General features: G+C 48.1%; 1 protein-coding gene across 16 annotated transcripts in view; it reads left to right on the top strand.

Annotated features, from left to right (window-relative positions):
• The window catches only part of EIF4G3 (eukaryotic translation initiation factor 4 gamma 3), a 141,768-nt gene that overhangs the window by 44,297 nt on the left and 71,260 nt on the right, over positions 1-26,211 (top strand). For 7 of the 16 annotated variants that reach the window (XM_048326453.1, XM_048326450.1, XM_048326449.1 and 4 more), the window contains exons 3-5: positions 5,403-5,546; positions 22,220-22,315; positions 23,612-23,725. In XM_048326453.1, the coding sequence (XP_048182410.1) occupies positions 22,286-22,315; positions 23,612-23,725 (144 nt within the window). In that variant the 5' untranslated portion in view covers positions 5,403-5,546; positions 22,220-22,285. The remainder of the gene's footprint in view (positions 1-5,402; positions 5,547-22,219; positions 22,316-23,611; positions 23,726-26,211) is intronic. The other 9 variants (XM_048326460.1, XM_048326458.1, XM_048326456.1 and 6 more) reach the window with 5 other exon arrangements.

The raw sequence follows: 26,211 nt of genomic DNA, 5'->3' as shown, positions 1-26,211 counted from the left end.
TTTGTTTGGTGAATTTGGTATAGTTTGTCCAGATTTTACAAAAATCCCCTGATTTAAGGTGAGGAAGAGCACTGTGAAATCACAGAATCATGAAGGTTGGGAAAGACCTCCAAGATCTTCAAGTCCAACCTCCAAGTCCCTCCTCAGTACCCAGGGGCTGCTTTTTCCCTTCGGCGTTTTATTCCCTTGCACGTGCTCTGTGGGATTCCACATGGGTTATGGATCCTCATTCCCAAAGATACGTGTTTTTCAGAGCATGGCTGGTTTGGGAAGAGGTCTGGGGTCTGTAACCACCCTGTGGTGACTCTGAGCCGTGTTGTTCCTGTACATCGTGCATGGGATGGGAGGAGAAATTGTTTGAGATATGAACAACCCACAGATGAACCCCCAATTTTTAGTTATATAAAGATGAAAAATAATTCAATTACCCCTTCCATGCCTTCCCACATGCATTATCTGGACCTTGGTTGCACATTCCAGAGCTCTTTTTCTCTTCCCACAGCTACAAAAGTGGGAATGGAAAATCATGTGGCTTCCACTGTGAGCCCCAATAATAAAACTGAATCTGAGGAACAAGTTTTGCTGTAGGGCAGAGGTAGGAGGTGAGGAAGAGGCCAAGTGGGATGAAGTTCGTCTGAGAATTTGGAGATGCTCAAAATTCACGACAAGGCTTTGGTAAAACCTCTTTATCAAGGAAATCGTACTGGTATTGAACTGAAACCCACCTAAATTAATCATAAATCATATTTATTTATTTATTTATTGTGACATCTTATACTGGGTGGGTTGTTGGTTTGGGTTTTTTAATAAATAAATCCAGCAGTAGAATTATTTTAAAGCAAACTACAGTTGGAAATAATTATTTCAATGAACTAATCTTGTAATAATTTTCCCTCATCAATAATGGTGAATGCTCTATTGCAGAGCTACATTTGGACATAAAGATTTGGGGGTTGTCCTGTAAGCAGCTTCTTACAGGAATCCTCTGCACTGCAAGAAATGAGGGTCATTACTCGTGTGGCCTCTGCAAGATCCCAAACTGCAGAGTTCGGAAGGGGCATAAGAATGAAATTCTGTTTCTGTTGTAAATCATTTCAAGAGGGTTTTTTGGATTGGAGTTTCTTTGAAAGACATAGACCTCTAATAGGAAGGGAACTGCGCAAAAGGTGACTGTAAATCCCACCTGCCACCCCTGTCCTGTGCCCAGGGGAATGGGGCAGATTGTATGGAAAATGAGATTAATGAGCAGAAGCAGATGTGCTCTTCAAATTCAGCACGAGGCACAACTCTGGAATTGGATAAGAAGAATAATGGTGTTCATGGACATCCAGTTTTTGCACAAATAACTGGTTTTGGCAGGTTATGGTGGAGGTTTGTAACTGCCTTAGTAACATGGTGTGATTGGAAGTGCTGAAGCTTGGACCAACACTACTCTGAAATGTTTATGAAAGTTTTTTTGTAAGCTGAGGAGCAACACTGAGGCCACGAGCAACCTGGTCTAGTGGAAGGTGCTCCTACCCACGGCATGGGATGAGTTAAAGGTCCCTTCCAACCCAAACCATTCCATGATTCTGTGAGTGACTTCTGGATGTGAACCAGTTAGGAGTGAGTGATGTGTGATGTGTTTGTGAGGGGAGAAGTCGCTTGGTCAGGTGCAGCCTGGAGCAGGGTCCATGTGGCGGGGCTGGATCCAACACTCGTTGAAGCCATCGCTGTTAATTGCTGTCCCCCCATGTCCCTTCAGAGCAGGTACCAACTCCTGTCAGGGTGCCCGGCTCACACCAGCTGGGGGCAAAGAAGGTAATGGGGAAGTGAGGTGCTGAAGAACCCGCTTGTCCCAAATTTTCAAGGACTAAGGGTTGACTCCATCATTCACTCTTGGGATGTTTGGTTGGTTTCTGTCCCGGGGCGCCCAGTGGCCCCCCTGAGTGTTTCACACCCAGCAGAGGTTCCGTGATTCGCCTTCGTGTCCTTTAAAGGGATCTTCCTGCAGTGAAGAGAATCCTGTAAAAAAGGGATTAGGGAGGATTAGCTGCTCCAGCCACCCTGTGCTTAAAGGAAGGATCTGGGTCAGGAGGCCGACGCGGTCCCTGCCTGGCTGCTGTGGAGGCTGTGGAATGTGCAAGAGGGAAGCTCAGTTCCTCATCCTGTTCCAGCCTAGAATCATGGAATGGTTTGGAAGGGTCTTAAAGCCCATCCAGAGCCACCCCTGCCATGGACAGGGACTCCTTCCACTATCTCAGGTTGCTCCAAGCCCCGTCCAGCCTGGCCTTGGACACTTCCAGGGATCCAGGGGCAGCCACAGCTTCTTAAGTACCTGAAACCAGGGACTTGGATGGGGGAAAGGGTAATCCCTAACTTGTAAAAGATGCAAACCCAAAAGATGTAAAAGATCTCAGAAAGAAAAGCAAGAATCCCAGACTGAGGTTTTATTTCGTATTTCATTACCTGCTTCCTTTAAAATACAGGATTAAGGCTTCTGGAAAACTAAAATTAGCCTCTTGCTACTCAGGGAAAATAGAAAGTGATGCTCTAGCAAATTAATATGTAATTTTGTGCATCCATTTTTAGGAGAACAATTTAATCTGTAGATTTAAGGAGGATATTTACTTCCATAGTCATCTCAGACCATTTAAGAAACAGCAAACCGCACGCTGGGCTCTGTGGGGGCAGACACCCCAGGAGTGATGAGCTTAGACAGTCCCTACCTCATTGATTTGTTAAAAATTACTGAGAAAACATAAAAATTCAGCAAGTTTGTCTTCCTTTACTACCTGTTTACATTAAAATCAGTATCTTGTAATTCAGTTTATTTGTAAATACTTTGTTGTAGGAAGAGGAAGGTGTAGAAACACCAACGTTGCTGTAGCTGCTGAGAAAGGCTCTCTGTGCTTTTCCTTCTGCTGGAACAAACACCAGTCCAAGCTAGTCTTGGCTAACCTTAGGAGGTCCTGGAAGATCAGTGGTAGGCTCCTATGGGATACTCTCCAAGTGTGCTGTTGCCAAACTGTCAAGCTGGTACAATTTTATAATTGTTCTGCTGCCTTTGTTAGGCTTTCAAGCCAATTTTAGTGGGTCCAGACCTGTGTCTGTCATGTGTCTGCTGCACTGCACGAGGGTATCTCATGGACGGTCATTCAAGCAGCTGCAGTTTTCCTCTCAGTTCAGCTTCCAGATTTCAAATCCAATCACAAGAGCATTCCTTGATGTCTTTTATTAACCTCCAGCTTAGGTTGTTTTCCCCAAGGTGGTGCTGGAGTCGCCATCCCTGGAAGCGTTCACAAGGTGTGGGGATGTGGCACTTGGGAACATGGTTCAGGGGTGGACCTGGCAGTGCTGGGTTAATGGTTGAACTCTATGATCTTGGAGGGCTTTCCAAGGTTAGTGTTTCTGGGATTCTATTCCATGGTTCTGTTTGCATGTTACAATTTCTGAGGAGGGGGACTGCTGGATGCTGTCCTAACCTGGAGTATTGGTGGTGCCCCTGTCCCCATTGTCAAAGCCCTGTGTGGACTTGGGTGCTGTTGGATCAGAGGATTTTGGATGGCTCCAGCATTAGCTGGAGCAGTGTTTGCGCTGGTGAGAGTAAGGAGGTGAAAACTGGCAGTGGTTGAAGTCCCACTGCTATCACAAAATAACCTCTATTTTCCCCCAAGAAGTGACGTTCACAGAGAATCCTGGTGAGGAGCATGGGCACAACCTGCCTCTGGGGCTGTTGATCGGAATGATTTCCTTGTATTTTGGGTTGCCTTTGCTTCCTCCCCCGCCCTGACTGCATTTTTTGATGTCCATCATGATCCATAGTCGCTTCTAAGCACTGAGTGCTGCACGGCTGACGTGACAGCTCTCTCAGGGTTGACACAGGAGTCGTGGAAGAGACTTTAATTTTCTCAGGGATGGGCTGTGGAAGGTTTTATGGAGCTCTCTGTTAGGCTGGCTCTGATTCAGCCGAGGCTGCGTGCGCACACCTGCCAAGAGAGATCAGCCCAAAAAAGAGATGATTCATCCCTGGCAAAGGGAAGGATCCAGTTGGGGACAGAGGATGATCACAGGTTCTGTGACTGACCCACCCTTTCCTCTGATGAGCACTTGGGGGCTGTAAATCTTCCCACAGTGAAGGGTCCTGGCCCATTCCCAAGCCCGGAGCTGTTGCACGTTGTGATTTCTTGGGATTTCGGTGCTGGCGCAGCTGCTGTGGTGGTTTAGGAACTGTAACGACAGGCGTGGACACTCTGAGTGCAATAAAGTGACTTGGAAAAAGCATTTAAGTGGTGAACTCCGTGACTTCTGCTCTCTGGGAGCTTGGAGCTAATGCTCCATTAAAGCAGCCAGGAATTTCCTTCTGCCCTCTTTACCCTGCTAGGGACAGTCATGCACACGTTGGCCTGCACGGTGCCATGACCTGTGGGCTTCGGGTGCCTTTAGCTCAGACAGAGGAATGTTAGATGGGATATTGGGAGGAAATCCTTCCCTGTGAGGGTGCTGAGCCCCTGGCACAGGGTGCCCAGAGCCGCTGTGGCTGCCCCTGGATCCCTGGCAGTGCCCAAGGCCAGGCTGGACATTGGGGCTTGGAGCAGCCTGGGACAGTGGGAGGAGTCCCTGTCCATGTCAGGGGTGGGACTGGATGGGCTTTAAGGTCCCTTCCAACCCAAACCATTTCATGATTAAGTGGTGCTTCTCAGCAAACAAATAAATGAGAAAAGGTCAGTGAGAAGCAAATGCCAAATTTCAGTAGTGTGAGTTTTAACCCAATATGCCAAAATTTGATTGTGTTGAACTGCTGGTGGTGTCACCCAATAGTTATGTGACTCTTTTTTTCTTTGATTCTCCTTTTTTTACTATAGCCACTCTATAAAATTATTTAAAACAGTTCCATCATAGAGATAGTACAGTGGAGCAAATATTTGTGTGCCATGGAAACATTTTTCTAATGTTTTGTTTAATGTGTTTTGTTGAGTATTTTTAATAGAAGCTGAGAAAGGAGATAAACATATGCAAGAATTGCTTTGCTATTTCATTCCTTGCTTGTGGCAAGCCCTGCAGATACCACGGACTCTCTGCAGCCCTTTATTTTTCCTTTTTGGAGGGGAATATGCAAATTTCCCCCTTACTTTGTTGGTGGTAATGTGTATCCCCTTGCAAAATCCCAATATTTTTGATATGGCTTCTCATGGAGAGATCAGAAGGTCCCAGGCCAGAAGGCAGAGGGATCCAACACATTTCCACCAGTGACTCCAGCTGGTGCTCTGATTTTTTGATCCTTCTACGTTTTCCTAAATTGCATAAATAGTTAAATAACTTGTGCAGTGTTTCACTTAGATAAATACATATTATTTTAACTCTCTAGATATGTACAGTGGAGTCTCTGCAGACTGATTACTAATGTAATGTTTTACTAACAGTTTATCTCCACACAGGTAACACAAGTAGCAAGACAACCGGGTCCTCCTGCCCCATCCCCTTACACTGCACATGAAATAAATAAGGGACACCCAAATCTTGCTGCAACGCCACCGGGACATGCATCGTCCCCTGGGCTCTCACAGGTAAGACCTGGCGTTGGAGCAGAGCATTCCCAGCCTCCCCCTTTTCCTCTTGTCCCATTCTCAGCTTCTCTGCTCAGCAATTAACTGAGTTGTGTTGTCTGTGACCAGTGTAGAAATAAAGTGGATAAAGGGTGTGGCTTGAACCTTGCAGCACTTAGATTAGCACACCAATTAAATACAAGTTTATTAGACATTAGTTCCTTGTGGAGTCTGTAACAGAAACTAAAAGCAACTTGAAAAATTAGAGAAAATAATCATTGATGAGGAGGAATGTGTTTTGCTGCTGGATCAGGCAGTTTGGGGCATGACCTGACTCCCAGACCCTAAAAGTGCCCTCTGTCATCCGTCAGGGATTTTCCATGGGGCGTTTTGTACAAGGTGGTGCAGTTTGGTAATTCTAAGAAATGGGTCAGGAAAATGAGTTGCACAAATGATTGCTCATAAAAGAGATGAGACAAAGGGCTGGTTACAGAAAAGTCCAGAACAAGAGATAAATGGGAGTTAGAATAAGAATGGAGAAATAGTTTAGTGAGATACGTGGAATGAATTGGTCTCTTTGTAGCCTCTGTTAGATAAATATTCTGCAGGGCTGACTTGAGAGTGGAGAAGCTTAATCTGAAAAAGGAGGGGGCAAAAGAAGCAGGTAATGGGGTGAGAAAAAAAGAGAGATAAAAGATACTGAGGTGGGGAAGGTGGGATGTGTAAAGAATGAGGTGTGAGATGGAGGAAAGCCTGATGTTCCCTTTGCTCTTGATTAATTTCTACTTGTGTGGATCAAGCAGGAAGGCCTGAGCAGGTCAGCTGTTAAGGAGAGTGGGTTTGTTATGAGCAGGGGGTGCAGGATGAGAGGCCGAGGGTGGGTTGAGAATGAGGAGGTGATGGGGAGAACCTCGAGTGGATCCAAGCCCCCCTGCCAGCCTCTGAAACATTAAACTGCAGCTGACCTTCCAGCCAGGGAGATGCCTGGAAAGAGGTCATGGAAGGAGCACTTCACCTGAATGATGCACGTTTTAGATAAAACATGACGGGGAAAGTGGAAACTTGTGGTTGTGTTTGTGAATGTGCAGATGCTCATCCTCCATGGAGTGGGGAATGAGAGGCTGAAGTGTCTCCTGCAGGCATTAGTGGTGTTGGAGCTGTTCCTTGCACTCCTGCTGCATGGCTGTTGGAAGTAAAGGCTCTGGGCTGAGGACTGAGGCTCACAGAACAGGGAGGGCACAGCAGGGTTGCAGAGCAAACCTTCAGATGCTGCCTGGCTTTTGTCATGGATCAAGACATTCCTTCCTGGTAAACCTCACCAACACAGGGAAGCTACTCGTGTGGCAGAGGAGAGGGGAAGAAGAGAACATTCTGGGCAGCCTCTTTATTCTAATCAAGGGATTTCTTTTCTTCCCTTAATATTTTCCTGTTGAGTCAGTGCATCCATAGCAAGTGGGCTCTGTGCCAAATCTCCAGCCAGCTGGAAAATGCTGCTTTCCTGTTCCTCTGGCTCTTGGAAGTGAGGGTCAGCTTGTGTCCCTGCCGTGCTGCTGGAGTGACGTCAGAGCCTCTGTGGCAGCTGAGGGCCCTCAGGGGCTCCGGAGGGTGCTCCCACTCTGTGGAGCCAGCCGTTGTGTGCTGAGGGACAGGGAGGAGCAGCAAGATCAGGGTTACGAGGCAGATGAAGCTTCAGGCACTGTGGGCTTTGGGGCCAGAGAGGACTGGGGTCTGCAGAGCTTTTCCCCAGGTGATTCGTGCCAAGGTGGGATTTGGCAGTGGAGCAGCACAAATGGTTCCTGCTCATCCCCAGCTGGTGTCGGCACTGCCGGGGCTCCTCTCAGGAGCCCTTTCCTTTGGGTGAAGGTTGGGTGGTGATGCCAGGTTGGACAGGTCTTGGAGCAGCCTGGTCTGGTGGAAGGCGTCCCTGCCCATGGAACAAGCTGATCCAACCCAAACCTTCTGGGATTCTGCAAAGAACCAAAATGCAGGTGCTTGCACTTGGGACACCAGAAAGGCTTGAAAAGGGATCAAAGCCTTCCACAACAACCTGTTCCCAGGGAAAGTTTCCTGTACCCCTGAACTATCAGAGATTTGAGTAAATTTAAATTCTGAATATTCTTCTGTGCATCTGTACGTCTGAGGGCTGGGAGATGAGGTAATACCTTGAATTCTAGTAAGTGATAAAAGGAATTGCTGTGCCTTACCAGAGCTCCGGGAGCTGGAGCAGTTCACTGTAAGTTGTGTGTGGTGAGATGATGGCATCGTGCTGAGTGGTCTGAAAGGGAGAGTTTGGGAACCAGGGATCAGGGAATGTGTGGGGTATTTAACCTGAGAAGTCAGGTGCAAGTGAACCTTGTGCCTTTGTTTGCTTTCCTTTTGCTTTATTTAAACAGACAGAAGCAGCTGGTGCTGTGGTTGGGTGGCCCTTTCTCTCACTCCTCCACCTTTTCCATCTGACGTAGCCCAAACGAGCACGGCTCCCTGTTCCGCTTCCTCTGAGAGCTTTCCTGACGGACGCCCCCCGGCACTCTGCTGCCCTTCAGGATGAGTTTGTGCAGCACACTGAGGAGATCTTGGCAGCTGTGTGGAGCTGTCCCACAGCCCCGTCTTTGCAGCAGGAGGCAGCGTCTCTGCTTCCCAAATTCCAGGGCCTTGAAATCATAGTGCTGCTCCCGGGAATGTGCTGAACTCTGGTGCAGGGGAATGCACAGCACATGCTGCCGCAGCGATGTTATGGCCAGATGTGGCCCCAAGTACATAAAATTTCATATTCCTGTTGGGTTTTGCATGTTTTTCCCTCGTTCTGACAGGGAGAGGAGGGGCATGGCCCCTCTGCCTCCTCTCCTGGCTTGAGGCTGCAGAAGGGGCTGGTTTGACGCAATTCCCTTTCTCAGTGTGCAGAGGAAAGGAGAAGCCATTGGAAAAGGAGCAGAGCAGGTTATCCCCTGTAATCCAGGGCCTGGATTGACAGTCGGTCACCATCCTGTGATGGATGGGAGAATCCAGAGCAGGCCGAGAGCATTCCCAGAGCCCTTAACAGAGAGCAGCTGAAGCGCTGCAAGTCTGCCCCACTCCAGCTGTGCCTTACACCGATGGATGGGGCAGCCATGGTAGGATGGGGTAATGGGAAAGGGAAGCACTTCCAGAGTAGCTAGGCTGGGAGCCGCAGGAAAGAGCTTCCCTCTGTCCACGGAGAGAACAGAGGAGGAGAAGGTTCCTCCAGAGGCAGCGTGCAGAGCTCAGGGCACCAGGAGAAGACAGTTCCATCCCTCTTTCCATCCCTCTCGTGACCTGGGAGTGTTTTGGAGGATCCCAAGGAACAAGTGCAGTGGGTTCTGGCATGTGAGGGTGAGTGGTTTGGAAAAGACTCGTGGCTTTCTCTGCCTCAGCTTTGGAACTGCGGGCTCCAGTGGGATGCTGAGGGATTCTTTTAGTCCAGGCCCACAGTTTGGAAGCACCAAGCGACCACACTTGGAGCAAATTGCCAGGAATTTCCTCTGTAATCAGGGAAAGCTTCAGCCCTCATTAAGAACACGCTGTGCACTGAGCAGATCGGCGCTGCCTGCCCACGGCTGCCTCTTGGAATGGGCTGGAATGCTGGAGCGCCTGGGGAGCAGAGGATCCCACAGCACTGATGGGGACCTTCCTCTGGAGCTGTTGTAGCTGTAGACATCCCTCACCTGCTCCTAAAAAGGTTGAGATACTCCCAAGTGAACAAAAGTGCAAGAGGGCTGAATTCTTTGGATCTTGGTGCACGGAGACCTTGACTTTTAGGTGGCTGATTTAAATCCAGAACAGATTGTACCAGCTGAAACTTGTTACCATCTGGTTCTGTGCCTGAAGCGAAGAGAGTTTTGTGGTCTCATTCTGGTCCTCAAAAATGTCACCATCGTTAAATTAGTGTTTGTAATAGCAGGGAGACATTCCTTGGTACCTTCAGGTCTGGGAATGTGTGCCAGGAAGCAAATCTGCCTGCCATCTGTGGCATGTTTACTAGGCAATCCCCAAGCCCCTCTTTTATGATCTTGGATCCTTTCTACAGGAGCTGGAATAATCCTGTTAGAACCATGATGTTTATTCGATGCTTCCATCTTCTGTAGCCCAATTTGAGATGCTTTTAATAAAGGGATGTTTATTAAGGGGTCGGAACAGAAGGAGGGATGTAATTTAATTGTAACCTCACCCTTACTGGTACTGTGTGGTCAGTCAGGTGTCCTGGGACGTGGGGAGTGTTACTCCTTGTTCTCTCTTCGTGTTGGAGGCAGCTGCCTTTGGAGTCTGATTGCTACATGTCAAATTTATCTTCCCCCAAATTCTGGTGACCAGGGACAGGACTGAGAGAGCAGCTGGACCTGTGCCAGGGGAGTTTAGGTTGGATATCAGGAAAGGTTCTTCCCCCAGAGGGTGCTGGGCACTGCCCAGGCTCCCCAGGGAATGGGCACGGCCCCGAGGCTGCCAGAGCTCCAGGAGCGTTTGGGCAGCGCTGCCAGGGGTGCCCAGGGTGGGGTTGTTGGGGTGTCTGTGCAGGGCCAGGGGCTGGACTGGATGATCCTTGTGGATCCCTTCCAGCTCCGTGATTCCTCATTATTTGGGTCCACATGTGGTTTGCTAGGAGGAAATAGTTGGCATAAAATCAGATAATAAACCTCCAATGCCCCTGGATCACCAGGGGCTCCCAGTTTTATTGTCTCATTCAGATAAACCCTCTGTCCATAATTTTCTGTGTTCAAGAGCACCGTTGTGCATCCTGTGATCTGAGCTGGTCTCTAAGCTTTGCAGGGAACTCTTCCCCCAGAGAACTTCTCTGTGTAGGAACCTCCTTGTTTTGTGTAAGGTGCAGTTATAGCCAATTCCCTGCTGCTTAAAACCACCCAGAGTGGTAACTTGTCCTGTAACTCGTATGGTTGTCAGTCAGGATATTTATTCATGGTGTAGACAAAGAATGAAAGATTAAACTCTCCTTATATAAATGAAGAAGTTGGTGCTGGACCAGATGAGGGGAAATGTTGCCTGTTTGTGCTGCTCCTCCAAGCAGCATATTCCAGTTTCTTGGATCTTCTGTCCATTCCACATAATGAGAATAAAGCAAATTTAAACAACTCCTGATAGTATTTTGTGAACAAGAAACCTGCCTAAATAACCAGGTTAATGTGTAGTAATGGAATTTTTTTCTGACCAGTCAAGAGTTTGACCTCTCGTCCTTCTCACTTCTTTCCTTGTGCTTCCTTGTACATCCAGGTCAGGCTTCATCCCAGCACATTGCCAATGCATTTTGCTAATTCCAGGCTTGCAGGAATATGTGACTGCAGGTGGAGATTTGAAACTGCGAGTTATTTAATAGCTGATAAATCCAGAAGTGTAATCTTCTTTTGGCCTTTGTGTTCAAGACCTGCTCGAAGTGCAGCTGAACCCGCTGGTTCGTAATAGGATTAGGAGGTTTTTGATTGGGTTAATAATGCTGGGAATATTTCCTCCTAGAATGTATTTCATTATTTTTGGTTCATTACTGTGCTTTTTACCTCATTAAGTTAAATCTGGGCAAATCTGGCTGGAAACATCAAACATGTCTTGTGTCTCGGTGCCTTTGGGCTTCAGGGTGCCTTTGTGTGGGGATGCTCGGCTTCATGGGTGTCTTCTAATTTGGAAGAGCATCCGGGTGTAAGAGCTGCAGGAAGGGAGAGTTGGGAAGGCATAATGTAGCTTCAAATGCTGATTAACACTATTAATTTTAATTATTTAACCTTGGAAGCAGTTGGCTTTCATAGGGCGCAATGTAGGAGGGATGTATCAATTAGTCTTAGTATTTGTGCACTTAAGAAGGACTAGAAAGAGCCTTTAATTCTTTTTTTTTCTAGCAAGGAAAGGAGAGAAAGGAAAACCCATTACAATTTTCTCATATACATGTGCAAAGAAAAGATTACAGCACAAATATTGAGTCTAGTTAGGACTAGGTCTGGCTTTAGACCCACCCCATATCTGCCTCATAGAATCCTATCATAGAATCCCAGGATGGTTTGAGTTGGAAAGGACTTTAATCTCGTCCTGTCCCACCCCATGCCATGGGCAGGGACACCTTCCACTGTCCCAGGCTGCTTCAAGCCCCATCCAGCCTGGCCTCGGACACTTCCAGGGATCCAGGGACAGCCACAGCTGCTCTGGGCACCCTGTGCCAGGGCCTGCCCGCACTCCCAAGGAGGAATTCCATCCCAATATCCCCCATCTGACCCTTCCCTCTGGCAGTGGGAAGCCATTCCCCCTTGTCCTGGCACTCCAGGGGGTGTATTGTAAAAAATTCCTGCTCTGAGAGGTGTGTTTAATCCTTCTCCAAGTGGTCTGGTTTGCCCAGTGGGGAGAGAGTTTCTCTACTGCTGCTTGAGCTTTTCCTCCCAGGAGTAGCCGTGACCTGGCTCCGAGTGTTCCCTGGCCCTTCCACCCCGTGCAAGCGCAGGGATTGGGAAAGGGAAAGCTCTCAGTGGGTGTCTTGGCCACACGGCACATCCTGGCTGCGTGTGCGAGCGGAAGCGGCTTTGTTTGGCGTGTGAGATTATTTGGAATCAAAAGCACTTTTAAACTTGCCAGTAACTTGGTTTGGGGGGGGGAATGAAACAGCATTTTTAGTAGAAAATCAAACTTCTCTGTGGATGTTTAAAAATTCTCCAGGTCCCTTTCTTCAGTACCCTTCCGTGTGCATTTTCTGTTCTCACAGTCATGTGCCGTGGGCTTTATTTTGGTGCTTTTCAGACTTTGCCACTTGTTGAACCACATTTTTATTCATAATATAACAATACGAGGCAATTTGCCATTTTCTTACATTTAATAATTTCAATTCTGGAATTCCTTCTGTAATAGTACCTTCTGTTCCATGCAATTTAATGGATGTTATCTTGCATGCTCCAGAAAATACACAGTTTTTAAACAAACACCATGTGTTCCATAAAGCACCAGAGTCAGCACAAAAGTCAGTGCTTTACACAGTCTGCGTTTTGTAAGCACAGAGGGCATGAAATATCTCTGCAGCCAGAGAAATCGGGGAGATGGAGCCCTGGAGTTACTGGAGCCCACCGTTAGCTGTTGTGTCAGACTGGGAAACAGAGGAATAACCTCTGGGGCTGTTTAACCTGCAGCAGGAACAGCCACATTCCAGAGGTGAGGCTCTGAATCCATGAACAGCCTGGTTCTCCTGCCAGCTGAGCTCTCACCGTGCTGCTTTCCGTTGAACCACCAGAGGTGGTGGAGCCGTAATTCCACTCCTGCAGCCTGGAAGGGCTGTGCCTGTGTTCTCCACAGATCCTCCTTATGGTGCCATTAGAAACCCGTAATTTATTGAATTGTTTTAACTTTGAGCAAATTCAGACACTTTATATGTAGGGTATTTCTGGGCTTCCGTGTAAAACTTGAATATTTTTATCTGAGTGCTGCCATCAGCTCAAACAGGTGAAGGTTGGAAGAGACCTGGGATCATCAGGTCCAAGTGCCTGCTCCGAGCTGGATCAGCTGGAGCAGGTAAGTCTGGGCCACCTCCCGTTGGGTTCTCAGCATCTCCAAGGATGGAAACATCCTCAGAGATACCAGGTGACACATTTTTGGAGCTTCTTGTTGGCTTTTGGAAGAAAATAGGAGGAAAGCTGCAAAGCTGCTGATGCTGTTTTGATGTGGAGTAGGGTCTTGGCTGGTTGGGGTTGTGTTCCTGAGAACAAGTATTTATCCTCAAAGTCCATGTTTTTGTTACAATGGGAGGCAGTTTTACAGAACAAGTGAAAGGCGCTCTGTGAACTCAAGGGTGTCTCTGCAGCCTGGGCAGGGCCAGGCAGTTCAGCCTCAGTAAGGAGCCAAGTGAAGCCATAGCAGCGTTTCCAGATGTTATGGAATGGTTTCCTGTGATGTTATCCATGGCCTCAGGCCTTCTTTAGCAGCAGATTCCACGCTGATGGATTTAAAAGTGGCTTAGGGAGGGAGCAGCCACCAGCAGGACACCTGTCCAGCCCCACGGCTCAGAATCAGACTGGGGTTCAGTCTTTCACTCTGGGTCCTCGCTGCGGCCTGGAGTCCAGCGTGGGCTGATGGGCTGGAGCCTTATGTGGGAAGGAGGAAGATGATTCTTTCCTCCCACAGGCTGGGTGTTCTGTCTGCCTTTGCACTGTGGTGAGGGACGGGTACACCCTGTAGAGCTGAGGAGAGAATCACTGAAACCCCGAATGGTTTGGGTTGGAGGGACCTTAAAGCTCATCCAGTCCCACACCTTCCACTGTCCCAGGTTGCTCCAAGCCCCATCCAGCCTGGCCTTGGGCACTTCCAGGCCCACAGCCCCAGCTGCTCTGGGCACCCTGTGCCAGGGCCTCCCCACCCTCCCAGGGAACAATCCCTTCCCAATATCCCACCTAACCCTGCTCTCTGGCAGTGGGAGCCATTCCCCCTTGTCCTGGCACTCCAGGCTCTTGTCCAGAGTCCCTCTCCAGCTCTCCTGGAGCCCCTTTAGGCCCTGCAAGGGGCTCTGAGGTCTTCGTGGAGCTTCTCCAGGTGAGCACCCCCAGCTCTCCTAGCCTGGCTCCAGAGGGGCTCCAGCCCTGGAGGAGCTCCGTGGGCTCCTCAGGACTTGCTCCAGCAGGTCAAGAATGTGCATCCTGTGTCTGTGTGGTCCCTGGCACAAACAGTCCTTGTCCAAGGAACAGCAAACTGCATTTCCTCCACCATCTTCCCTTGCAGACAATCTCATTAGCCATGTTGAAGTAGGAGAAGTGCCTGTAGCTCTGTGGGTGTTAGCTGGGTCTCAGTTTCCCTGTTCTTGCTGCTTTGCCCACTCAGATGTGTGATGTGAAAACATGTAAAACCATAAAAAAGGTTGTTACAAATTTGGCTGGGCAGGTAATGACACAGGTGATGTATCCTGAGACAAACTGCTGCAGAGGACAAAGGGGAGAGAGGAGTAATTCCTCCTGGGTCAGGAGATTTGTATCCTTTCAAAGGCTGAGCTTAATCACAGAATCACAGATGGTTCCGGTTGGGAGGACCCTTAAAGCTCATCCTGTTCCACCCCCTGCCGTGGGCAGGGACACCTTCCACTAAAGTGTTAATATTTACCAGCACCAGGAATTCCCTGAAGGCTGGGCTGATGGAAAAAGAGAGAATAAACCAGTGTACTTGTCAGGAGAAGGGCAGTGAGGATGCCAACTCCTTCTTCTCTGCATCTTCTACTTGTCTGCAGTTTGTTAAATCCCTAAAATCAGTCAAGACACCTGGAGTCCAGTCCTGGCATTTTGAGGAAATAGCTTTAGAAAAAACCTACATATTTAAATAAACTCACTGAACAGTCACAGTTCCTGTTTATTCTGTGCCTCTACCTAAATCCAAACCTCAAAACTTCCCAGTAAATCCGATGTGCAGAGATTTGGACCATGTCCCACCTTGGTGCCATCCCAGCCCCTCCATCAGGAGCAGAGTGTTCGTACCAGAATTGTGCTAAATCCTGTTTTTTAAGTGGAAACTCTTCATCTGCACAACTTGTTTGGTATCAGAGAAGAGCTCTGATCCTTTTGTCACTGATTTTGATGGGACTTTGAATATTCCAGGTATTAAATACCAATATATGCAGGAAAACAGCATTTCTCAGGTGCTGGTTGCACCCTGCAGGGGAGCAGCCCTGGCTTAGAGAGGCAGCAGAGTAGAACTGCTGCGTATTTTTGTTTTACAGCAGTGCCCTGGTGAGGACGAGCTGATTTTAGTGATTCTGGATAATTTACAAATGAGCTGCTTAGAAAATGTGGCATCCCTGGTGTGATGGGTACCTACAACCTGCATATTTGACCATGTAGCTGTGAATGGGAACTTGTGTTTAAGCAGAGGGATCTGAGAGTGTGTGTGATCATTGAAATATCATTGTGATAATGAAAGACAAACTGGGAGCGTTTAGAGGGAAATTGTCCTTGTTTAGTGGTTTAATAATTTGTTGTGCTATTTTTAAAGCTGGAATAATTCACAGGAGTAGTGGGAAAATACGCTTTATACATTATTTGAGGGGGTGCTGTGTAAAAAAGGGCTGAAATGAATAGATCTAATTATTCAGGTTTCTCCACTATCATCTGTAATATTTGCAGATGAGCTGGATCTATATGTTGCAGACACTCTGGAGTTTTTCCTGCCAGCAGCTTCCAAGCCTGTTCCACTGAGTGCAGAGCACACCAGGGAGGGAAAAAAGCGGAGTAGGCTTGAATGATCTGGTTGCCAAAACAATGGTAACATTCAGATGTGTCCAGGAGAAGTGCAGGAGCGGGTGCTGCCCTGTTTGTGTTCAGAGGCAGGAGGTACCTGAGGCTGGTCCTGGGCATCTCCAGAGCTCGGTGGCAGAATTACAAAGTTGTTTATTTTGTCCCCTAATACTGATTTTAGGTCAAAAGCTGCTCTGTGCCGTGTTCAGGGGTCTCTGCTGCAGCCCCTGGGAGTGTGGTAAGGGAGACAGGGAGAGCAGTAACTTCCTTGTGCCTTGCCCTGGATGCTGCTGTTCCTAAGGCAGCCCCTGGATGGAAGATGAGCCTCTCGTTAGCCGCGTGTCTGTGGGAGGAGGAGATTCTGGGCTCTTCTGGGATGCTCTGGCCGAGGCTGTTTTCTCTGCCTTCAGTAACACAGCTTTTCACATCAGATAGAAAGTACAATCTCGCTGTAGCCTTCAGTCTGTGGAAGTTCTGTGCGTTTTTGCAGGAGCGGGAGCAGCTGCCTGTGGGGAGCCCGGGAAAGCTGCTTCCCGCAGCACTGAGCCTGTGCTGAGCACCTTTCTCAAAATCCAGGGCATGCACAAACCAAAGCTTGGGGAAAATGAAGGTGTGAGTGAGGAGGGGGCAGCCTGAGGAGCTGCTGTTCGGGCTGCGCTGCCTGCGGGGTGTTCATTAGGGAGAAATGAAGATACAGGGTTTAAATTATAATCCTCTTACTTTCCCAGAGCTGAATGCCCAGAGATTTCCCTCACTGGAGGGTTGCAGTTGTTTGGGTTGCAGTGATTGAGTTGTCACAGTGATTGGATTTGGGGCTGTGGGAGGGCAGAGCCAGCCCAGCTCCACAAAGAAATGATGATTCAGAACTAAAAGCCACATCCATGCTGTCACCATCACTCCACACTTGTGAGCCAAGTGGTGGGTTCTGCTGCTCTGGGGAATTTCTTCACCTGCATCTGAGGCCAAGTTCCTGCTGTCCAGGCCAGTTACCCAGGGAAAAATTCTGTAAAAGCAGCCTCCAGGGCTGGTGCATCAACAGAGCCAGTCCCATGCTCCCTTTGTGGTTTTCCTCAAGGAAAATCGTTCAGCAGCTGGAAGGAAAACCAAGTCTGGTTATTAAAAACAGGGATAAAGAGGAGACTCCTGTGCAATGACCTCCCTCTCCTGTACCTTGCTCCAGGAGCAGCTGCCTTTGGTCTGAGGGGCTTGTATAAGTAAGAATTTATAAATCTAGGGACAGCACCCTTGGTGTAAAGAACACTGGCTGTGCCTCTGAGTGCCCAGCTGGGGGGTTGAATCAGTATTTAGCGTTTAACCGGGTCAGGGAATGGCTTGGGAACAGATCAGTGCAGGTGTTGTGCAGAAATACCTGCACTGCAGGAGACACCGGGGTGGGCTGGGGGTGTTGTGTTGTTTGGGGAAAGAGATGGATCTCATAACAGTTTTATCCTGTTTCCAGCCAGTCCCTATTTTTGGTATCTGATGCCTTGACATAAAATAGTAACAAGATATTTTTGAAAATGTGTGTGGTGGCACTTTGGTGAGTTGTTAGCTGGGTGCTGTCCGTCATTATTGCAGAGATACATGAGATATAACGAGATACCAAACCACCTGGGCAATGGGCTGTAGTTTTTATTCCCTGCAGCACCACGATGGTTTGTGGCCATGCCAGAAAAGGCCCTTTGGGGCTGCTGTGGGACAGCCAGGGGCTGCCTGTGGCCCCAGCAAAACCCCGTAAGTTCTAAAGTGTTTCGCTCACTCTGTCACATTCCTCCTAAGAGATTTAAGCTCTGTGCTGGTGTCCGGGGGAGCCAGGGCCGTGGCTGTGCCGGTGGGGCTGGGAAGGGAGTGGGAATGCGAGGTGGTGGGGCTGGGAAGGGAGTGGGAATGTGAGGTTTCCTCCCCCAAGGTCACAGCAACAGCGATGGGAGCAGCAGCGAAGCTCCTGATTCACGGTCATGCGCTGGAGCTGCAAGTCCAGTTCTCCTCCTCGTGTGTAACTTCAGTAAATATAGACCCAGCAACCTCTTCCTGAGTCAGGAGAGGATTCGGGAATCAGCCACAGGGATTAACCCCTTCCCGGCCAGCCCAGCCACCGAGCTCAGCAAGGGACACCTTTCTGCCTGGGGCTGGAAGAGTTTTGTTCCCAAAAAAATTTTCCAGAGGCAGAGCTGGGTGACTCAGCTCTTTTGAGCCTGATGTGTGTACTTTGCCTGTTTATTCCCAGGACAGGCAGTCCTGAGGGAGTCATGTTACGCTGCAGGCTCAGTGTTTATTAACCAGCTCGGGGCCTGAGCTAAGAATAACTTCTTTCAGTTGTTTTGTTGATAGTGATTATTTTTCCTTGCTTACCACAGGCAGCAGCTCGAGAAACAGCCCAGAGAAAGGGTTTTCCCAGCAAGTTGTGGGAATACATAAACACTCAGCTATTATCACCTTCCTCCCCTGAACAGCCACAGCTGAAATATAAAATCAGGAAGGTGAGAGCTTTAAGGGAAGCAAATTCCTCTGTCTCAAAGTGGAGCAGCTCAGCAGCGCTCTGTCCTCTTCCAGCAGTTATTTGAACTTCAGGGATTCAATCCAGCCTTTAGATGCTTCAGAACCAACATTTGTCTGCAGAGCAGTACTTGCTTCCCTTCCTTCCCCTCCATGGGGGTTTATTTGGGGGATCTTTGGAGCATTTCCTCGCTGATCTCTTCATTCCCTCACTCCATCCTCAGCATTCCAGCCCCGGAGCACGGAGCCCAGTGTGGCTGCACGTGACCACCTCACTTTCTGTACCCGTTTAGCTGCTTGGCACAGAAAAAAGCCCTTTACAGATGAATAGATGCAATGCTTTAATCAGCTGATGTGTATGAAAAGCAGCAGAGTGCTGTGATTTATTCTGTTGGATCTTTGATAGTTTATTCAGGCTCCCACAGCCGATGTGAAGTTACTACCTGCAGAAGTTTATAAACCACTTTCCCCTCCCTTTTCTTCCCCCTATTATGGTTTTAACACAAATACCAGTTAAGGCAACGTCCCTCTGGTTGGAAACATGTGGAGCAGAAGCATTTGTTGTTGTGCAATAGTTGTAAAACATGTTTATTTAGGTGATGTTTGTGGTCTTCAGTGGGGTTTGTATTGCACTTGTTCCTTGCTTGTGACCTCGCACCCGCCGGGGTCGTCTGTCCAAAACTGCCTTGGCTGATGACACCTTAATAGCAGAAACCCTAAATAGCAGAAACCCTGCACTGGCCTCTGGTTAAGCCTTTATATGCTTTTTTCTTTATTTATAACTTAGTGCTGTGCTCGTGCTGGTAGGTTTTAAATACTAAAGCAAGTTTAACCCTGGATTGTGTCGCAGTATCACAAGTGACATGTCACCAGTGAAGTGCCTTTGGCACTGTGTTTCCAAATACCTGTTTTATAGTTTTGCTGCTAAAACTCAGGAGGTTTTTTAGGTTTAGTGATAGCTGTGCTCCCTTTGTCTCACATTTCCTTTGGATTGGGTGATTGGGCTGTTTTGGAGGTGGGTACAGACTTTGCGGCAGCATCAGCTATCTGACTTACCCTTTGGGAGACACATCAGAGCCCTGCTCTGTCACGTGCAATTTAAGCCTGAAGAAGATGTTTTTGTGAGCCTGAAGATGGGGAGGAATAGTAGATATTTTCTTCTCTTGTTGCTGAGGTGCTGTGGGAACAACAGTTTGGGATGAGGTCTCATCTCCTGAGATGTGGAGCTGGAGGCACAAGGAGCCAGTGGTCAGCTGGTGCATTTATTGGTGTTACTTATTTATAATATTTCCCAACACAGCCATCTACCCTGTGGGCTCACTGCTGGCTGGTGGGAGAGATCCAAGGGAGAGTGGCTTTAAACTAAAAGAGAGTAGGTCTAGGTTGGATATTAGGAGGAAATCCTTCCCCGTGAGGGTGGGGAAGGCCTGGCACAGGGTGCCCAGAGAAGCTGTGGCTGTCCCTGCATCCCTGGAAGTGTCCAAGGCCAGGCTGGATGGGGCTTGGAGCAACCTGGAATGGTGGAAGGTGTCTCTGCCCATGGCACAGGGTGGGACTGGATGAAGATGATTAAAGTCCCTTCCGACCCAAACCATTCCATGATTCCATGATATGAACAGCAGCATCTGGACCTGTGCTGATCCTCCAGGGGAAGAAGCCTTAATCTCACCCTGGGCAGAGATCCCAGATGCAGGAAGTCAGCAGCAGGATACGACAAAGGCAGAACAGCTTCTCCAGGTCGTGGATGAAAAGAGTTTCTCCACGTCTCCTTAGCTCTGGGTTACTCACTGTGGAACGACACTGACACCACCAGCTCCTGCAGAATCACGCGTCAGGTAAAGGGGAAAAGAGTTGATGCTGCATCTGTCATCTCAGAAACAAATTAGAAGTCTTCTTTCCATTTAGTTGTTTCCATGAACTAGTTTTTGGCAGTGGTGAAAAGGGAGGGAAGGGGTGGCTGGAGTGGATCGGATCAGTGAGCTCCTGGAGAGGAGGGACAGGGCAAACCTGCCCTGCCCACCCCTCAGAGGATGCTGCTGCCATCAGGAGCTGGGCAAAGCATTTAACTGCTCTTTAACCAGAGGCTGTGCTGCTGTACCGGTGTAAACAACTCCAGAACAACATTGTCCAGCTAAATCCCCTGCTCAGTGTGTTTGGTGTCCTGGATCACAGTGAAGATGTAGTCATGTGTTTGGTGACACATATTTTATCATCATTTTGACCCAAAAAGCTGTGAAAATGAGACAGAAGCCAACAGAAGGTCCTGCCTAGTTAAGTTGTGTGGTAGGAGCGGTGTCCTCGTGTCTGTGGAGTCATATCTAAGTTTTGCTCTTTAAAAAGCAGTTCCAGTGTGGTCCCAGAGCAGGAATAGAAGATGTTGCAGCAGTTGGGTTTTGGGATGGGGCTGTTTTTGGGCTGTGCTCATTCCCCTTGTCCCCTGTGCCATGTTTTGGGGAGGGGGTGTTTATTGTATTTTTCCTTTTTTTTTTTTTCCCCCGGAGATTGGGGAATTCCTGGTTGAATTGTTTCCAAACATTTGTTTCATTTACCTTGTGTTGCATTTTTATCAGCAGGTGATTAGTCCAGAAATGGAAAAGCAGAAAAACAAATGCAAATTGTACCCCTGTGCTGGCCCTGCTGGGGCACCTCCAGTCCTGGGGCAGTGCTGGGGCCCTCAGGACAAGAAGGACATGGAGGGGCTGGAGCGAGTCTAGGGCAGGGAAGGGAGCTGGGAAGGGGCTGGAACCCCAGGAGCGGCTGAGGGAGCAGGGAAAGGGGCTCAGCCTGGAGCAAAGGAGGCTCAGGGGGGACCTTGTGGCTCTGCACAAGTCCCTGACAGGAGGGGGCAGCCGGGGGGGTGGGGCTCTGCTGCCAGGGAACAGGGACAGGAGGAGAGGGAATGGCCCCAAGGTTAGGTTGGGTATTGGGAAAAACTGCTTCGTTGAAAGGGCTGTCCAGCCCTGGCACAGCTGCCCAGGGCAGTGGTGGAGTCCCCATCCCTGGAGGGGTTTAAAAGATGTGTAGCTGTGGCACTTGGGGACGTGGTTTAGTGGTGGCCTTGGCAGTGCTGGGGCACAGTTGGACTTGAAGATTTTAGAGAGCTTTTCCAACATTAACAATTCTGTGATTCTATGGTTCTTGAGAGCAAAGGCTGTTGCAGGCTGGTGGCTGGTTTTTGTGCCATTACAATAATAAACTATTTCAAAAAATAATAATGTAAATTATAATTTTTTTGTTCAAAAAGAAGAAGGAAAAATGCACTCTGCAAAGTTATTTCTAAATGTCTCATTAAAATGCATCATCGGCAGAGCTCCAGAGCTCCAGTTTATTGTTACTTTGGGCAAATAACACTTGGGGAGAGCATCTGGTGGGATAAATTGTTATAGCCCACGGAAATGGGTGGAAGTAGGAAAAATTTGCAGAGCCTGTAGCCATGGCCTGCCTTCCATCTGGGACGGTTTCGGGCCATTCCATTGCGTTGGAAACGCTTTAATGCAGCAGCAGCTCCTGTTAAAACACACTCAAGGTTGTTTCTTGCTGTTTGTCTGATTTTGGAGGATTTATTGGCGTCATGTACAGTTCTGGCTTTCCTTGGAAGCTGGTTCAGAGAAGGTTTTTGGAAACAGGTGGCCAGGGCTTTGGACACGCAGGGTTTTGGTGACATGGTGCTGGGGTCATGTGTCCCTTGGGTTGTTTTCCACCGCGGCGCTTGGGGAGCTCAGGTGGTAAATAGTGGAAACTCTGACTTACAAAATAGTAGTAAACTTTGACTAATAATGAGTAAGGCAGCTGCTACTTACTAGTAGAGCTACAAGCTGCTACCATGAGAGGCAGAGTTGATGAGCTGATCCATGACAGAGATGGTTTCTCCATTGCAATCTTTTCATCTTTATCTCCATGTCAGTGACTCCACTTGATAACATGTTCTGTTCCTGTTTTTCAGGATGAATCATTGGATCCACTCACTTCGTGTTTACTTTTCTTGTTCCCTGGCAGGCTCCTTACCCCTCAGGACAGAATGCAGCTCCAACCACGTTGGTGTACCCTCAAGCCCCTCAAACAATGAACACGCAGCCTCAGACCCGCTCACCGGTAAGGAGCCCACGCTGGCCTTGTCTCCTGTTCTTTCTTCCTCGTTCGTGTGTTTCTCTGTCTGTGTGTGTCTGTAGCACATGGCTGGTTCTCTGGAAAGCCCATTTTACTGACCGGGAAGCACATCCCGAATGGCAAACCTTGACTGAGTTTTTCAGACACTATCCTGGTAGGATATTTTTCCTTCTAAAGTTGCTAAAGGAGCGATGGAGGGATTCTCATCTACCTTCAAATAACACCATTTATTTTTAGCCTAGTTGCTTTCAGGTTCACTTCATTGTAGAATTCAGGTTCATTGCCAGAATCTTTCTCTTTTCTTCTTTTTCTTTTCTTTTCATTTTTCTTTAAGGATGTGTTTTACACAGGGATAGACCAAAGATCAAACACAAGCAGTTCTCTGCAGCAGCACTCGGTCTCCAGTGGCCTCTGGGCTTTGCTCCCAAATCAGTGCCACCGATCAGTTCTAACCCTGGAGGTGCTCACATGTAACCTAGAGCTTCTGTGTACTCAGATCTTTTTGTGCTGAGCCCCTTTTTCATCCAACTTCAGGTTTGATCATCCTTCACAGTCTATTTTTTGGGTGTTTATTGTGATACCGCTCTGCTGTTTTAGGACTTCAGTTCCCCAAACCAGGTATTTTCTGGGGATTCTCTGCTCATAGCACAGCTCCATGTGATGTTAGAAGACCCTCCTAGGGCATCAGAGGCTTAGCCCAGCTTCTGGAGGTGTGGTGGCTTCCCATCACTACGTCTCAAGGCTCTGTCAGCCTTGAGCAGCAATCCTGCACCTCCTGCCCCTCTGCGTCAGGACACCTTCAGGTTGCCCATAACCCCCCGGTCCCTTCCCAACACTCTGCTCTTTTTAGAGTAAGGTGAATACTCCTGGAGCGAACTGAAAGCCTCTGAGACAGAGGAGTTTGTCCACAAACCAGGTATAAATACAGATGTACCCAGGGCAGGAATCCCCGAACCTGCAGCATCACGGGGGCACTTGCCCGGCTCTGGAGGTTCCCCCTCCAGGACATTGCAGGGTTTGTTCTGAGGCCCCTTAACCTCCGTGCTGATGAACGAGCCAGGTAACACTGATTTTGAAGTTCTGTGATGTGGACAGCTGGGAATTTGTCCTTAGTACCCCATTCTGATCAATAATGCAGGACACTGCTGATAAAACTCTTCCCTCAGTAAGTATAATCATCTTTCTCTTTAATTGTTGCAAAGCACAGCTAAGCTGGTATGGTTAGAACTGGAGCAAAAACTTGACTGAAGAGCTGCATCTCTAAACCAGTTTTTTTGACAGCCCAGCAGAACAGTGCCAATACATTGCACAGAAAACTGGAAGAGGAGGAAGGTTTTGGAACAGAGTCCGGTTTACAGGTCCCTGGCTGGAAGAGGCTGGATAAAATACTGCATTGTAAGCAATATAACAAACTGTACTCCTTCTTGCAGGCAATTGTGCCCGTGGCACTGTTTTTATTTCTTCCTTCCTTTCTTTATTATATATATTTTTTTACCACATCCTTTTTTGTTGGCTACAGAAATGCACTGATTTTGCTTCTTTGCTGAAAGCACGAGCTGCCGTGGCAGCCTCTGCCAGTGAGGTGCTGCCACAAGGTCCCAAAGGTGAATTACAGCTGGGGAGTCTGACCAGGGGTAGAACAGAGACCAGGGCCCCTTGGGCTTTGTCATTCAGCAGAGAGAGAATCTGCAGGAAATTCGGCCAGTAAATGTCAAATTTTGTAGGGTTTTTGCTCGTAACTGAGGAGATCCCAAGGAAGGATTTATCTGCACCTGTCAGCCTTGTTTGTACTGTTCTGAGCTCTCCTGTGTGCAGGTTTTGCCATGTGCTCTGCTAGTGCCCATCTCCACCCCATGACTAAAAGCTGCTCCCACCCATCACATCTCATTCCACCTCCGACCCCAAAGCAAATGCAAGACTAGCCCAGGCCTGAGCTACTCCTGCATTTGATTCTTGGCTTGATTTATTTATTTGTAATTTAATTTTTTTTTTTTAATTTATATTTTTAACCGTCCTTTTTGGTGGTGAGGGGAGGGTGAGGAGGGGATGAAGAGGGTGGAGGGGTGGCTTTGCCATCCCTGGGTTTCCATCGTGCTCCGGCACAGCCGGCGTGGGCAGGCAGGACTGACCCAACCCCTCCCTCGAGACAGAGCTTCCTCCATCCTGTTCTGCGTCCAAGGGCCGTTGGAAGTGCAGAGCTCAGGTTTTCTGTTCCTCCCAGCACAGCTGCCTTTGCAATCCAACCGGCTTCACATTTGCTCCCCGCTAGCATCACTCCCACAGCGGGAATTGCAAAGCTCCAGCTGGGGAAGGAAAACAAAATTTGGGTCCTTCAGCACTGCTGAACACTCCCCATTAGCTCTTGGCCATGCCAGCCCCGAGCACCAGGTGACCTCAACACAAAGTGTCCAATTTTAGGACTTCTGCCAAAAAAAGATGTGCTGGAGAGGGTGCTGGAGCAGTCCAGGCGGGATGAGGTGTGCCAGCCCAACATCTGCAGGGAGAGAATATTCCCTGTGTCCATGGAGCAGTGGGCAGGACTGTAGGGAGTGAGGAGCGTGGGGCAGGAAGGTTGGACCCAGGATTTATAAAGTTTTCCTATCTACTGTCTTCATCAAACAGAGAAAAAACAACCCCAAACTGTGTATTTTAAGCCAGCAGTGACTACAGTTTGTTCTGTTGCTTACAGCTATTAACAGGAATAATTCCTATCAAAATGAGTTCTTTTCAAAAAAATTTAAAATTAAGAGCCAGTGGTGACCAGTGCAAAACAGATGAGGGCATTTTTCACTAACTTGGAGCTTTTATTTTATTTCTGTATTTTTTCCTTGTAACACACATTACTTTCCACCATGGAATATACTTTGGCTTCTTCAGATACAAACTTCCAGCTCTTGTTCTAGGCGCAGTGAGAACAAATCTTTTCTCTGGAACAGGGATGAGAGAGGTGCTTTGGCCCTGAAATGAAGCAGTACGAGGTTTCTGCATCCCAACATTCTCTTTTTGGCTGTTTTCTTTCACTGGTGTCTAACACGGAACGTGCAGCCCCACGGAAAGGCTCAGCCCTTCCAGGGTACCTTTAGTCCCTTTTCCCAAACACAGGATATTTGAGCTGGTTTAGGGGAAGTTCTTTGGGAAAATAGGGACTTGAAGTGCTTTTATCTCTTGAGACTCATCCAGGTACCTGTTTCTCCTCATCCACAGAGCCACTGCCCTCCTCCCCCCCGGAGCCTTGGGAGGATGCCAAGAGGCTCTGAGTCCTTCTGCTTTATTAAAATAGAAATTACAGCTTTTTGTTTCACAAGGTGACTATGCTTTGCTTTTTTGTTCTTTAATGTAAGGCTTAGGGAGAATTTTCCAGGGTGAGAAAACTATTTGGTGAACCAGTGCAGGTCATTCTTTATAAATTCTTGTCCCAGGAACAGTCTGTGTGTCCATATTTACTCGCTTCTGAAGGTTTTTATGACTTTCCATCCAAGTATCACCATGAGGTGAGGGTAAAAGGAATATATAAACACCAGGATTAGTAGACTAGTTCTTGGAAATCTTTACATCTAGGCAATTTAAGTGTTTATAAAGCAAAAGATCACATGTACCAGTGAATATTTATGCTTTGCTTCGTGTTTGATGGCTTTAGAAGAGCTGGAAGGGCTGCAAGTGAACCCAGGCCCACTTCCCCTTATAGAAAGAAAACTTATTAAGAAAGTCACTAATTAGTAGCCAGTTTTGGTCACTGTTCTGAGGCAGAAAGTAAACCACAGAGAGCCCCTGAATGAGCAGAGGTGGCTGTGCTGAACCATCACAGCAGAGGCACGTGGTGGGTAAAATCCCCTATGGATGTAGTTGTGGTCACCAGTTAATTACTGGAGCTCTTATCAATA

Source organism: Corvus hawaiiensis, chromosome 22 (genome assembly GCF_020740725.1).
Source record: "Corvus hawaiiensis isolate bCorHaw1 chromosome 22, bCorHaw1.pri.cur, whole genome shotgun sequence".
Lineage (NCBI taxonomy): Eukaryota > Metazoa > Chordata > Aves > Passeriformes > Corvidae > Corvus > Corvus hawaiiensis.
This window is presented reverse-complemented; position numbering and strand designations above follow the sequence as displayed.